The sequence below is a fragment of the Danio rerio genome, chromosome 8 (assembly GCF_049306965.1).
Source record: "Danio rerio strain Tuebingen ecotype United States chromosome 8, GRCz12tu, whole genome shotgun sequence".
NCBI classification, from domain to species: domain Eukaryota; kingdom Metazoa; phylum Chordata; class Actinopteri; order Cypriniformes; family Danionidae; genus Danio; species Danio rerio.
Genome location: NC_133183.1, coordinates 38,524,737 through 38,538,257, shown reverse-complemented (window position 1 = coordinate 38,538,257; position 13,521 = coordinate 38,524,737). Strand labels below are relative to the sequence as shown.

General features: G+C 43.3%; 3 protein-coding genes and 1 long non-coding RNA gene across 8 annotated transcripts in view; 1 reads left to right on the top strand and 3 right to left on the bottom strand.

The window, feature by feature from the left end:
* Window positions 1–1,057: 1,057 nt before the first annotated feature.
* LOC141375703 (E3 ubiquitin-protein ligase RBBP6-like) lies at window positions 1,058–3,468 on the bottom strand. Of its 3 annotated transcripts, none has more exons than XM_073910586.1 (7): window positions 2,494–3,107; window positions 2,204–2,300; window positions 2,025–2,100; window positions 1,790–1,878; window positions 1,653–1,713; window positions 1,411–1,550; window positions 1,058–1,315 (listed from the first exon to the last, which is right to left on the bottom strand). In XM_073910586.1, exons 1-7 carry the CDS (start codon window positions 2,651–2,653, stop codon window positions 1,141–1,143), a joined length of 798 nt encoding a protein of 265 aa, XP_073766687.1. In that variant the 5' UTR covers window positions 2,654–3,107; the 3' UTR covers window positions 1,058–1,140. The 3 variants fall into 3 exon arrangements, with proteins under 3 accessions (XP_073766687.1, XP_073766689.1, XP_073766688.1); XM_073910588.1 differs by having other exon boundaries at window positions 2,396–2,887; XM_073910587.1 differs by lacking the exon at window positions 1,653–1,713 and having other exon boundaries at window positions 2,494–3,468.
* A 711-nt stretch (window positions 3,469–4,179) lies between these two features.
* Window positions 4,180–7,827, bottom strand: LOC141375718 (E3 ubiquitin-protein ligase RBBP6-like). 2 transcript variants are annotated; one of them, XM_073910626.1, is made up of 7 exons: window positions 6,892–7,472; window positions 6,602–6,698; window positions 6,423–6,498; window positions 6,188–6,276; window positions 6,051–6,111; window positions 5,809–5,948; window positions 4,180–5,713 (listed from the first exon to the last, which is right to left on the bottom strand). In XM_073910626.1, the coding sequence occupies exons 1-7, from the start codon at window positions 7,049–7,051 to the stop codon at window positions 5,539–5,541; spliced, it is 798 nt and encodes a 265-aa protein (XP_073766727.1). In that variant the 5' UTR covers window positions 7,052–7,472; the 3' UTR covers window positions 4,180–5,538. The 2 variants fall into 2 exon arrangements, with proteins under 2 accessions (XP_073766727.1, XP_073766728.1); XM_073910627.1 differs by lacking the exon at window positions 6,051–6,111 and having other exon boundaries at window positions 5,446–5,713; window positions 6,892–7,827.
* A 1,982-nt stretch (window positions 7,828–9,809) lies between these two features.
* On the bottom strand, window positions 9,810–11,809 carry LOC141375717 (E3 ubiquitin-protein ligase RBBP6-like). 2 transcript variants are annotated; one of them, XM_073910624.1, is made up of 7 exons: window positions 11,256–11,787; window positions 10,966–11,062; window positions 10,787–10,862; window positions 10,552–10,640; window positions 10,415–10,475; window positions 10,173–10,312; window positions 9,824–10,077 (listed from the first exon to the last, which is right to left on the bottom strand). In XM_073910624.1, exons 1-7 carry the CDS (start codon window positions 11,413–11,415, stop codon window positions 9,903–9,905), a joined length of 798 nt encoding a protein of 265 aa, XP_073766725.1. In that variant the 5' UTR covers window positions 11,416–11,787; the 3' UTR covers window positions 9,824–9,902. The 2 variants fall into 2 exon arrangements, with proteins under 2 accessions (XP_073766726.1, XP_073766725.1); XM_073910625.1 differs by lacking the exon at window positions 10,415–10,475 and having other exon boundaries at window positions 9,810–10,077; window positions 11,256–11,809.
* LOC141375765 (uncharacterized) overlaps window positions 11,414–13,521 on the top strand; it is a 44,377-nt gene continuing 42,269 nt past the window's right edge. The window contains exon 1 of the long non-coding RNA XR_012384520.1: window positions 11,414–11,809. This is a non-coding gene — a long non-coding RNA (uncharacterized lncRNA). The remainder of the gene's footprint in view (window positions 11,810–13,521) is intronic.

Genomic DNA, 13,521 nt, shown 5'->3' with positions numbered 1-13,521 from the left:
CATATAAAAGATAATAAAAGACTGACTAGACAGATTAGATAGTTTAATAGACAGATTGACACGTGTAGTCATTCGTTCCTGTGTATTTGATGACTAGCTTCCAGCAGTATCTGGCTGCAGACTTGCATGCAATCTGAGACACAAAGCACTCAGCGGAGCTAGTGAGGTCACTGTGAGAGGCGGGGTTAGGGGTGCACACTCACTGACAGCCTAGATTTAGCCTGGTTTTAACCAAGCCGTCTATTAGACTTTTAACCCTTATGTATTGTTCATATTGTTCAAGTGGCTGTTTTTGCCCCCAATGACCTCCATTATAACTAAACTTGTTTTAATTGCAAAGCCATGACACCAGATAGTAACTCATTCTTTATTGTTGGTGGTTTCCCTGTTGGGATGAGATAAAATGAGTCATTTTTACTTTTGATGGTCAGTTGGCACCTTTAAACACCCCAAAAAAATGCTTGCTGGGATGGTACCAAGAGGCTGTGCTCACTTCTGGACAGAGGGGGTGTAGACTTGCAGCTAGTGCCGATAAGTGGTGCAGACGCTGAGGCTGTTCTGTATGCGAGTGTTGAGGTTTTGAAACATCAGCTGACAGCGTGTAGGTAGAGAGTAGCAGGTTCTGGGAGTAGATGAGCTTGTCACCGGTGTAGACTTTGACCGACTTGTGAAGTTACTCACAGGACCTCCGCTTATGGGACATTACCATTCAAATGAAACGTTTCCAGCAGAATATGACGCTTCAAAAAACTCCATCGGCACTGGTAACTATGAAAAACACGACTGAGCACTAATAGTGTACTCAACACTTTACACTGACATTTGAAGGATCACCTGACATTAAAGACTGAAGTAAGAACGCTGAAAAAAACCCATCAGATTTTAGCCCAGAAGAGTTTCTCTTTTCCTAAATTAAAGCAAAACTTCATGATATTGTGTTTATGAATTCATTCGTGTGTGTGTGTGTGTGTGTGTGTGTGTGTGTGTGTGTGTGTGTGTGTGTGTATGTGTGTGTTGCACTGCTGGAGTGAAGGTTAACCAGTCCACACAGTTCATGCGGCTATAATCTTTATTATCTTTTATTAATAAACTATGTACAATATTTACACGTCGGCTCCAGGTCTCTTGGATGAAGGTCTCTCAGCGACGTGGTCTCTTCTGGTCGCCGCGCGTCTCTGGTGAAGATGGGGAGCGGGACCGTTTCCCTCCGGCGTCCCGGACCGAAGATGCCGCACCTGCTGAGGACGAGGAGGGCAAAGGCTCGGTCTGGCAGGAGAAGGACGGCCTCTTTCTCTTCTCAGCAGCATAGGCCTCACTGAACAGATCGAGCGCAAACACACACAAGCAGACATCATGTGAGATTTGGACAAACACTAGAACATGCGGCTATGCCAAGTACAGTTTACTCACGCGTCTATGATGGGAATGACGTATCGGCCGCTGCCGTCTATCATGACTCCCTTTCGGTCTGGGTCGTCCACCTCCAACAGGAAGCTGCGGGGAATCCCTGTGCTCTTCCGGATGCGCTTGTGCGGCGCGGAGCGGCTGCCCTGTGAATTGAGGAGTGACAGTCAAACTCTGAGCAAACAATCTGACTGATGAGGACAAGAGCTCAAGTTCACAGCAACCGGGAGCTTGGAAAACCCAGTTACCACATTAGTGGGGCAGTGCCTAATGTGGTGTCCCGGGATCCCAAGCAGCCTCATGGCCTCACTAGTGAACATCAGAACCATGAGAATCAGCTCAGACATCTCTCACAAAGCAAACCTGTCAGTGTCTGAACGCTCACCTGCTGGAGTAGTAGCACAGGCTGGACTGGTACATCACCGCTTTCAGCTTGTCCTCCTCTGACGCCTTTGCCTCAGCCAGATTCTCAGTCTGTTTCACAGGCATTTGCACATTTGAATCTTTTTCACCCTCAACCCTTCAAACAATCTCAAATCTCCCTAAGAAGCTGAGTGCGTGTGCGTATATTGTGTGCTTTACATTGCGTTTTGCTATTGTGCTATTCATTTGTTCAATACCTTCAACAACTGCTCCAGTGAGAGGAGTGAAGGATCAGCTCTAGGTGAAGGTTCACGCCAGCGTCCAGCTTGATGTCTGCAAAACAAAGGAGCTTGTGTGACTAAAACACCAGGGACAGACCAGGAGTCTTCATATAACATCTAACAGAGGACGCGTGTGCTCATTTCACAGCACTTACCCAACAAATCTTCTGTTTGAGGACTTCAGTCCCGCCGCAGGGATCCGTCTGATGATGACCGACGTGTTTTTAGGGATGAGAGCATCATCTGTGTATTCTGACAGCAAAATAAAATCAGAATCAGCACATAATTATGGAGCACGGTATACTTTGAGAGCCATTAGCCTTTTAAAACAGCCAAAACATCCCTACATGTCAGCATCAGCACCACCTTACAGCTTCCAGAAGTGTCTGATGTAACGCATCTAATGTTAGCGTAGAACAGTTGAAGTGTCTTTTCCTCAACTCACCTTCATCAGTCTGGGCGTTGCTGATCTTCAGCTGGCAGAACTTCAGCCTCTTGCTCCTCATGATCTGCCGCTTCAGCTCCCCCGCGCTGATGTTGAGGCCTTCAAACTGGAGCGAGTCGTAGGTGAGTCGACTCTGGAACCTGTAGTGAACACAAGACATACTGAACACAAACACAAAGCACAGCGTAATAAAAAGGGTCAAACCTGAGTGATGGGAACAGCAGGCGATCAATCGACGTATCCAACGATCAATAATATCGATAATCTGGAAAAATTGTCACGGAGGACGCAGAGATCAGATGCCAATCGACACAGCGAGATTCAAACAACACCCACAGGACGGTTGTCATGGATGCTGATGATGAACACGTGACGCATGCGCTGTACAACTTCCGGCAATATTATCATTACTAATATTAATTTTATTGATAGTAGTAGTAAAATCATTGCGATAAGTATAATAAAATAAACAGCAGAACAGTTGGCCATCTCTGAATAATACACAGCGACGTTTCCCTGCACGAACGATTCAGGCCTTCGCCAAGAAGACTCGGGTGAGTCGATGATTCAGGGATTGATTCAACTGTCCGTTCATCCTATTGGCTTCTTTGGCTGAATGAATCGTTCAATGCTTTACTCAAATAAAGCGGCCTCTTGCTGCCACCTATTGGGGGTTTGCTTTTTTGTTTTCAAAAGTACTTTGACACTTTTTTAAAGGCACCTTTAAGTTCATTTTTGCACAAAAGCTCGTCTCTGTGCGTTCCAAATGGTTTGAAATTTCCTTAGCACATGGTTTTCTTGATGCGTTTGAAATTTTCAATGTAAATCCACTCGTACTTGCATTTGATCTTTATTATGCCTTAAAATCAAAACTATACTAAAGGTGTCTTATCCAAATGCAGATTTTCATTCAAAACGTTATGACAGAACCATATTACTTTACAGTGGCCCATGGATATATATATATATATATATATATATATATATATATATATATATATATATATATATATATATATATATATATATATATATATATATATGTGTGTGTGTGTGTGTTGCTTGTTTCTTATTTACCCATGCAGTGACTTTTAGGCATAAATACTATGTAGGCTTGCTAAAGGGTTGCATGAGAAATGTCATCATCGTGAGAGCTTGACTTTTTTTTTGTCGCTGCCTTTAGTTGTGGTGAAATGAGATGCATCATGTCGTTTATCTGTTTGTGCAGTCTGTACCTTCATTTCTGAATCGTGTGGCATCGTACTTGAAGCCAAGTCATTTAGCCCAAGGCATAGTTGTCTTAGAATGAGTAGTTTGCTGATCAAATTCCACATTTTGATGAGGCAAAACACATCTTGGATGTTTTAATTACTATTTTAGGTGAAAAACAAAACAATGAGATTTGTGTAAAATCTAAAGTTAACCAAGTCCAGCCCGCCATCTTGTCCTGCCTCTCAGTTCTCTTAAGCCTTGGGCCGGCTCTGTGAAGTGGCCTCTTTTGGGCTCATCATTGAAGACCGGACGAGCTGCAACATTTCGTTCTGCCAGGTTCTCAGGTGTGATGCCTGCTCATCTGACCTTTGACCTCGGCACTCAACTGCTGCCAGTTTTCTTTCAATGCCATGAGATTTCTGAATTCTACATGCAGGAACCGATGCATTCCTTTTTTTTCCTTTTTTTTTTTTTAAACAAAACAGATATGGCAGACACGGCCAAACATTGAAACTTTGGAGGGCATTGAGGGGAAAAAAAAGCACAATATCATCAAGGGGAATAAAAGGTTTGATCAAAGCGTGCGTTTACACACGTTCATTTAAATATGGACAAAACCAACATTGGGTTATTTTTGTTATTAGATTTAAAATGCACGGACCCTATTTGACCCAGTGTTCATATATACATATGTTTTTATGAATGAATATTTTTGCATATAAAAGATAATAAAAGACTGACTAGACAGATTAGATAGTTTAATAGACAGATTGACACGTGTAGTCATTCGTTCCTGTGTATTTGATGACTAGCTTCCAGCAGTATCTGGCTGCAGACTTGCATGCAATCTGAGACACAAAGCACTCAGCGGAGCTAGTGAGGTCACTGTGAGAGGCGGGGTTAGGGGTGCACACTCACTGACAGCCTAGATTTAGCCTGGTTTTAACCAAGCCGTCTATTAGACTTTTAACCCTTATGTATTGTTCATATTGTTCAAGTGGCTGTTTTTGCCCCCAATGACCTCCATTATAACTAAACTTGTTTTAATTGCAAAGCCATGACACCAGATAGTAACTCATTCTTTATTGTTGGTGGTTTCCCTGTTGGGATGAGATAAAATGAGTCATTTTTACTTTTGATGGTCAGTTGGCACCTTTAAACACCCCAAAAAAATGCTTGCTGGGATGGTACCAAGAGGCTGTGCTCACTTCTGGACAGAGGGGGTGTAGACTTGCAGCTAGTGCCGATAAGTGGTGCAGACGCTGAGGCTGTTCTGTACGCGAGTGTTGAGGTTTTGAAACATCAGCTGACAGCGTGTAGGTAGAGAGTAGCAGGTTCTGGGAGTAGATGAGCTTGTCACCGGTGTAGACTTTGACCGACTTGTGAAGTTACTCACAAGACCTCCGCTTATGGGACATTACCATTCAAATGAAACGTTTCCAGCAGAATATGACGCTTCAAAAAACTCCATCGGCACTGGTAACTATGAAAAACACGACTGAGCACTAATAGTGTACTCAACACTTTACACTGACATTTGAAGGATCACCTGACATTAAAGACTGAAGTAAGAACGCTGAAAAAAACCCATCAGATTTTAGCCCAGAAGAGTTTCTCTTTTCCTAAATTAAAGCAAAACTTCATGATATTGTGTTTATGAATTCATTCGTGTGTGTGTGTGTGTGTGTGTGTGTGTGTATGTGTGTGTTGCACTGCTGGAGTGAAGGTTAACCAGTCCACACAGTTCATGCGGCTATAATCTTTATTATCTTTTATTAATAAACTAGGTACAATATTTACACGTCGGCTCCAGGTCTCTTGGATGAAGGTCTCTCAGCGACGTGGTCTCTTCTGGTCGCCGCGCGTCTCTGGTGAAGATGGGGAGCGGGACCGTTTCCCTCCGGCGTCCCGGACCGAAGATGCCGCACCTGCTGAGGACGAGGAGGGCAAAGGCTCGGTCTGGCAGGAGAAGGACGGCCTCTTTCTCTTCTCAGCAGCATAGGCCTCACTGAACAGATCGAGCGCAAACACACACAAGCAGACATCATGTGAGATTTGGACAAACACTAGAACATGCGGCTATGCCAAGTACAGTTTACTCACGCGTCTATGATGGGAATGACGTATCGGCCGCTGCCGTCTATCATGACTCCCTTTCGGTCTGGGTCGTCCACCTCCAACAGGAAGCTGCGGGGAATCCCTGTGCTCTTCCGGATGCGCTTGTGCGGCGCGGAGCGGCTGCCCTGTGAATTGAGGAGTGACAGTCAAACTCTGAGCAAACAATCTGACTGATGAGGACAAGAGCTCAAGTTCACAGCAACCGGGAGCTTGGAAAACCCAGTTACCACATTAGTGGGGCAGTGCCTAATGTGGTGTCCCGGGATCCCAAGCAGCCTCATGGCCTCACTAGTGAACATCAGAACCATGAGAATCAGCTCAGACATCTCTCACAAAGCAAACCTGTCAGTGTCTGAACGCTCACCTGCTGGAGTAGTAGCACAGGCTGGACTGGTACATCACCGCTTTCAGCTTGTCCTCCTCTGACGCCTTTGCCTCAGCCAGATTCTCAGTCTGTTTCACAGGCATTTGCACATTTGAATCTTTTTCACCCTCAACCCTTCAAACAATCTCAAATCTCCCTAAGAAGCTGAGTGCGTGTGCGTATATTGTGTGCTTTACATTGCGTTTTGCTATTGTGCTATTCATTTGTTCAATACCTTCAACAACTGCTCCAGTGAGAGGAGTGAAGGATCAGCTCTAGGTGAAGGTTCACGCCAGCGTCCAGCTTGATGTCTGCAAAACAAAGGAGCTTGTGTGACTAAAACACCAGGGACAGACCAGGAGTCTTCATATAACATCTAACAGAGGACGCGTGTGCTCATTTCACAGCACTTACCCAACAAATCTTCTGTTTGAGGACTTCAGTCCCGCCGCAGGGATCCGTCTGATGATGACCGACGTGTTTTTAGGGATGAGAGCATCATCTGTGTATTCTGACAGCAAAATAAAATCAGAATCAGCACATAATTATGGAGCACGGTATACTTTGAGAGCCATTAGCCTTTTAAAACAGCCAAAACATCCCTACATGTCAGCATCAGCACCACCTTACAGCTTCCAGAAGTGTCTGATGTAACGCATCTAATGTTAGCGTAGAACAGTTGAAGTGTCTTTTCCTCAACTCACCTTCATCAGTCTGGGCGTTGCTGATCTTCAGCTGGCAGAACTTCAGCCTCTTGCTCCTCATGATCTGCCGCTTCAGCTCCCCCGCGCTGATGTTGAGGCCTTCAAACTGGAGCGAGTCGTAGGTGAGTCGACTCTGGAACCTGTAGTGAACACAAGACATACTGAACACAAACACAAAGCACAGCGTAATAAAAAGGGTCAAACCTGAGTGATGGGAACAGCAGGCGATCAATCGACGTATCCAACGATCAATAATATCGATAATCTGGAAAAATTGTCACGGAGGACGCAGAGATCAGATGCCAATCGACACAGCGAGATTCAAACAACACCCACAGGACGGTTGTCATGGATGCTGATGATGAACACGTGACGCATGCGCTGTACAACTTCCGGCAATATTATCATTACTAATATTAATTTTATTGATAGTAGTAGTAAAATCATTGCGATAAGTATAATAAAATAAACAGCAGAACAGTTGGCCATCTCTGAATAATACACAGCGACGTTTCCCTGCACGAACGATTCAGGCCTTCGCCAAGAAGACTCGGGTGAGTCGATGATTCAGGGATTGATTCAACTGTCCGTTCATCCTATTGGCTTCTTTGGCTGAATGAATCGTTCAATGCTTTACTCAAATAAAGCGGCCTCTTGCTGCCACCTATTGGGGGTTTGCTTTTTTGTTTTCAAAAGTACTTTGACACTTTTTTAAAGGCACCTTTAAGTTCATTTTTGCACAAAAGCTCGTCTCTGTGCGTTCCAAATGGTTTGAAATTTCCTTAGCACATGGTTTTCTTGATGCGTTTGAAATTTTCAATGTAAATCCACTCGTACTTGCATTTGATCTTTATTATGCCTTAAAATCAAAACTATACTAAAGGTGTCTTATCCAAATGCAGATTTTCATTCAAAACGTTATGACAGAACCATATTACTTTACAGTGGCCCATGGATATATATATATATATATATATATATATATATATATATATATATATATATATATATATGTGTGTGTGTGTGTGTTGCTTGTTTCTTATTTACCCATGCAGTGACTTTTAGGCATAAATACTATGTAGGCTTGCTAAAGGGTTGCATGAGAAATGTCATCATCGTGAGAGCTTGACTTTTTTTTTGTCGCTGCCTTTAGTTGTGGTGAAATGAGATGCATCATGTCGTTTATCTGTTTGTGCAGTCTGTACCTTCATTTCTGAATCGTGTGGCATCGTACTTGAAGCCAAGTCATTTAGCCCAAGGCATAGTTGTCTTAGAATGAGTAGTTTGCTGATCAAATTCCACATTTTGATGAGGCAAAACACATCTTGGATGTTTTAATTACTATTTTAGGTGAAAAACAAAACAATGAGATTTGTGTAAAATCTAAAGTTAACCAAGTCCAGCCCGCCATCTTGTCCTGCCTCTCAGTTCTCTTAAGCCTTGGGCCGGCTCTGTGAAGTGGCCTCTTTTGGGCTCATCATTGAAGACCGGACGAGCTGCAACATTTCGTTCTGCCAGGTTCTCAGGTGTGATGCCTGCTCATCTGACCTTTGACCTCGGCACTCAACTGCTGCCAGTTTTCTTTCAATGCCATGAGATTTCTGAATTCTACATGCAGGAACCGATGCATTCCTTTTTTTTCCTTTTTTTTTTTTTAAACAAAACAGATATGGCAGACACGGCCAAACATTGAAACTTTGGAGGGCATTGAGGGGAAAAAAAAGCACAATATCATCAAGGGGAATAAAAGGTTTGATCAAAGCGTGCGTTTACACACGTTCATTTAAATATGGACAAAACCAACATTGGGTTATTTTTGTTATTAGATTTAAAATGCACGGACCCTATTTGACCCAGTGTTCATATATACATATGTTTTTATGAATGAATATTTTTGCATATAAAAGATAATAAAAGACTGACTAGACAGATTAGATAGTTTAATAGACAGATTGACACGTGTAGTCATTCGTTCCTGTGTATTTGATGACTAGCTTCCAGCAGTATCTGGCTGCAGACTTGCATGCAATCTGAGACACAAAGCACTCAGCGGAGCTAGTGAGGTCACTGTGAGAGGCGGGGTTAGGGGTGCACACTCACTGACAGCCTAGATTTAGCCTGGTTTTAACCAAGCCGTCTATTAGACTTTTAACCCTTATGTATTGTTCATATTGTTCAAGTGGCTGTTTTTGCCCCCAATGACCTCCATTATAACTAAACTTGTTTTAATTGCAAAGCCATGACACCAGATAGTAACTCATTCTTTATTGTTGGTGGTTTCCCTGTTGGGATGAGATAAAATGAGTCATTTTTACTTTTGATGGTCAGTTGGCACCTTTAAACACCCCAAAAAAATGCTTGCTGGGATGGTACCAAGAGGCTGTGCTCACTTCTGGACAGAGGGGGTGTAGACTTGCAGCTAGTGCCGATAAGTGGTGCAGACGCTGAGGCTGTTCTGTACGCGAGTGTTGAGGTTTTGAAACATCAGCTGACAGCGTGTAGGTAGAGAGTAGCAGGTTCTGGGAGTAGATGAGCTTGTCACCGGTGTAGACTTTGACCGACTTGTGAAGTTACTCACAAGACCTCCGCTTATGGGACATTACCATTCAAATGAAACGTTTCCAGCAGAATATGACGCTTCAAAAAACTCCATCGGCACTGGTAACTATGAAAAACACGACTGAGCACTAATAGTGTACTCAACACTTTACACTGACATTTGAAGGATCACCTGACATTAAAGACTGAAGTAAGAACGCTGAAAAAAACCCATCAGATTTTAGCCCAGAAGAGTTTCTCTTTTCCTAAATTAAAGCAAAACTTCATGATATTGTGTTTATGAATTCATTCGTGTGTGTGTGTGTGTGTGTGTGTGTATGTGTGTGTTGCACTGCTGGAGTGAAGGTTAACCAGTCCACACAGTTCATGCGGCTATAATCTTTATTATCTTTTATTAATAAACTAGGTACAATATTTACACGTCGGCTCCAGGTCTCTTGGATGAAGGTCTCTCAGCGACGTGGTCTCTTCTGGTCGCCGCGCGTCTCTGGTGAAGATGGGGAGCGGGACCGTTTCCCTCCGGCGTCCCGGACCGAAGATGCCGCACCTGCTGAGGACGAGGAGGGCAAAGGCTCGGTCTGGCAGGAGAAGGACGGCCTCTTTCTCTTCTCAGCAGCATAGGCCTCACTGAACAGATCGAGCGCAAACACACACAAGCAGACATCATGTGAGATTTGGACAAACACTAGAACATGCGGCTATGCCAAGTACAGTTTACTCACGCGTCTATGATGGGAATGACGTATCGGCCGCTGCCGTCTATCATGACTCCCTTTCGGTCTGGGTCGTCCACCTCCAACAGGAAGCTGCGGGGAATCCCTGTGCTCTTCCGGATGCGCTTGTGCGGCGCGGAGCGGCTGCCCTGTGAATTGAGGAGTGACAGTCAAACTCGGAGCAAACAATCTGACTGATGAGGACAAGAGCTCAAGTTCACAGCAACCGTGAGCTTGGAAAACCCAGTTACCACATTAGTGGGGCAGTGCCTAATGTGGTGTCCCGGGATCCCAAGCAGCCTCATGGCCTCACTAGTGAACATCAGAACCATGAGAATCAGCTCAGACATCTCTCACAAAGCAAACCTGTCAGTGTCTGAACGCTCACCTGCTGGAGTAGTAGCACAGGCTGGACTGGTACATCACCGCTTTCAGCTTGTCCTCCTCTGACGCCTTTGCCTCAGCCAGATTCTCAGTCTGTTTCACAGGCATTTGCACATTTGAATCTTTTTCACCCTCAACCCTTCAAACAATCTCAAATCTCCCTAAGAAGCTGAGTGCGTGTGCGTATATTGTGTGCTTTACATTGCGTTTTGCTATTGTGCTATTCATTTGTTCAATACCTTCAACAACTGCTCCAGTGAGAGGAGTGAAGGATCAGCTCTAGGTGAAGGTTCACGCCAGCGTCCAGCTTGATGTCTGCAAAACAAAGGAGCTTGTGTGACTAAAACACCAGGGACAGACCAGGAGTCTTCATATAACATCTAACAGAGGACGCGTGTGCTCATTTCACAGCACTTACCCAACAAATCTTCTGTTTGAGGACTTCAGTCCCGCCGCAGGGATCCGTCTGATGATGACCGACGTGTTTTTAGGGATGAGAGCATCATCTGTGTATTCTGACAGCAAAATAAAATCAGAATCAGCACATAATTATGGAGCACGGTATACTTTGAGAGCCATTAGCCTTTTAAAACAGCCAAAACATCCCTACATGTCAGCATCAGCACCACCTTACAGCTTCCAGAAGTGTCTGATGTAACGCATCTAATGTTAGCGTAGAACAGTTGAAGTGTCTTTTCCTCAACTCACCTTCATCAGTCTGGGCGTTGCTGATCTTCAGCTGGCAGAACTTCAGCCTCTTGCTCCTCATGATCTGCCGCTTCAGCTCCCCCGCGCTGATGTTGAGGCCTTCAAACTGGAGCGAGTCGTAGGTGAGTCGACTCTGGAACCTGTAGTGAACACAAGACATACTGAACACAAACACAAAGCACAGCGTAATAAAAAGGGTCAAACCTGAGTGATGGGAACAGCAGGCGATCAATCGACGTATCCAACGATCAATAATATCGATAATCTGGAAAAATTGTCACGGAGGACGCAGAGATCAGATGCCAATCGACACAGCGAGATTCAAACAACACCCACAGGACGGTTGTCATGGATGCTGATGATGAACACGTGACGCATGCGCTGTACAACTTCCGGCAATATTATCATTACTAATATTAATTTTATTGATAGTAGTAGTAAAATCATTGCGATAAGTATAATAAAATAAACAGCAGAACAGTTGGCCATCTCTGAATAATACACAGCGACGTTTCCCTGCACGAACGATTCAGGCCTTCGCCAAGAAGACTCGGGTGAGTCGATGATTCAGGGATTGATTCAACTGTCCGTTCATCCTATTGGCTTCTTTGGCTGAATGAATCGTTCAATGCTTTACTCAAATAAAGCGGCCTCTTGCTGCCACCTATTGGGGGTTTGCTTTTTTGTTTTCAAAAGTACTTTGACACTTTTTTAAAGGCACCTTTAAGTTCATTTTTGCACAAAAGCTCGTCTCTGTGCGTTCCAAATGGTTTGAAATTTCCTTAGCACATGGTTTTCTTGATGCGTTTGAAATTTTCAATGTAAATCCACTCGTACTTGCATTTGATCTTTATTATGCCTTAAAATCAAAACTATACTAAAGGTGTCTTATCCAAATGCAGATTTTCATTCAAAACGTTATGACAGAACCATATTACTTTACAGTGGCCCATGGATATATATATATATATATATGTGTGTGTGTGTGTTGCTTGTTTCTTATTTACCCATGCAGTGACTTTTAGGCATAAATACTATGTAGGCTTGCTAAAGGGTTGCATGAGAAATGTCATCATCGTGAGAGCTTGACTTTTTTTTTGTCGCTGCCTTTAGTTGTGGTGAAATGAGATGCATCATGTCGTTTATCTGTTTGTGCAGTCTGTACCTTCATTTCTGAATCGTGTGGCATCGTACTTGAAGCCAAGTCATTTAGCCCAAGGCATAGTTGTCTTAGAATGAGTAGTTTGCTGATCAAATTCCACATTTTGATGAGGCAAAACACATCTTGGATGTTTTAATTACTATTTTAGGTAAAAAACAAAACAATGAGATTTGTGTAAAATCTAAAGTTAACCAAGTCCAGCCCGCCATCTTGTCCTGCCTCTCAGTTCTCTTAAGCCTTGGGCCGGCTCTGTGAAGTGGCCTCTTTTGGGCTCATCATTGAAGACCGGACGAGCTGCAACATTTCGTTCTGCCAGGTTCTGGGAGTAGATGAGCATGTCATCGGTCTAGACTATGGTCAACTTGTGAAGTTACTCATACACCTCCGCTCATGGCATATTACCATTAAAATGAAACTTTTCCAGCAGAATATGACGCTCTAAAAAAAAAACTCCATCGGCACTGGTAACTATGAAAAACACGACTGAGCACTAATGGTACACTCAACAATTTACACTGACATTTGAAGGATCACCTGACATTAAAGACTGACGTAAGAACGCTGGAGGAACATCAAATTTTAACACGGAAGAGTTTTTTTTGTCTCTCTCAAATTAAAGCAATATTTCTTAATCTTGTTGTTTTTTTTTTTTTTTTTACTGTACAGTTGCCCCAGGTGTTTATCAGGTGTGATGCCTGCTCATCTGACCTTTGACCTCGGCACTCAACTGCTGCCAGTTTTCTTTCAATGCCATGAGATTTCTGAATTCTACATGCAGGAACCGATGCATTCCTTTTTTTTCCTTTTTTTTTTTTAAACAAAACAGATATGGCAGACACGGCCAAACATTGAAACTTTGGAGGGCATTGAGGGGAAAAAAAAGCACAATATCATCAAGGGGAATAAAAGGTTTGATCAAAGCGTGCGTTTACACACGTTCATTTAAATATGGACAAAACCAACATTGGGTTATTTTTGTTATTAGATTTAAAATGCACGGACCCTATTTGACCCAGTGTTCATATATACATATGTTTTTATGAATGAATATTTTTGCATATAAAAGATAATAAAAGACTGACTAGACAGATTAGATAGTTTAAT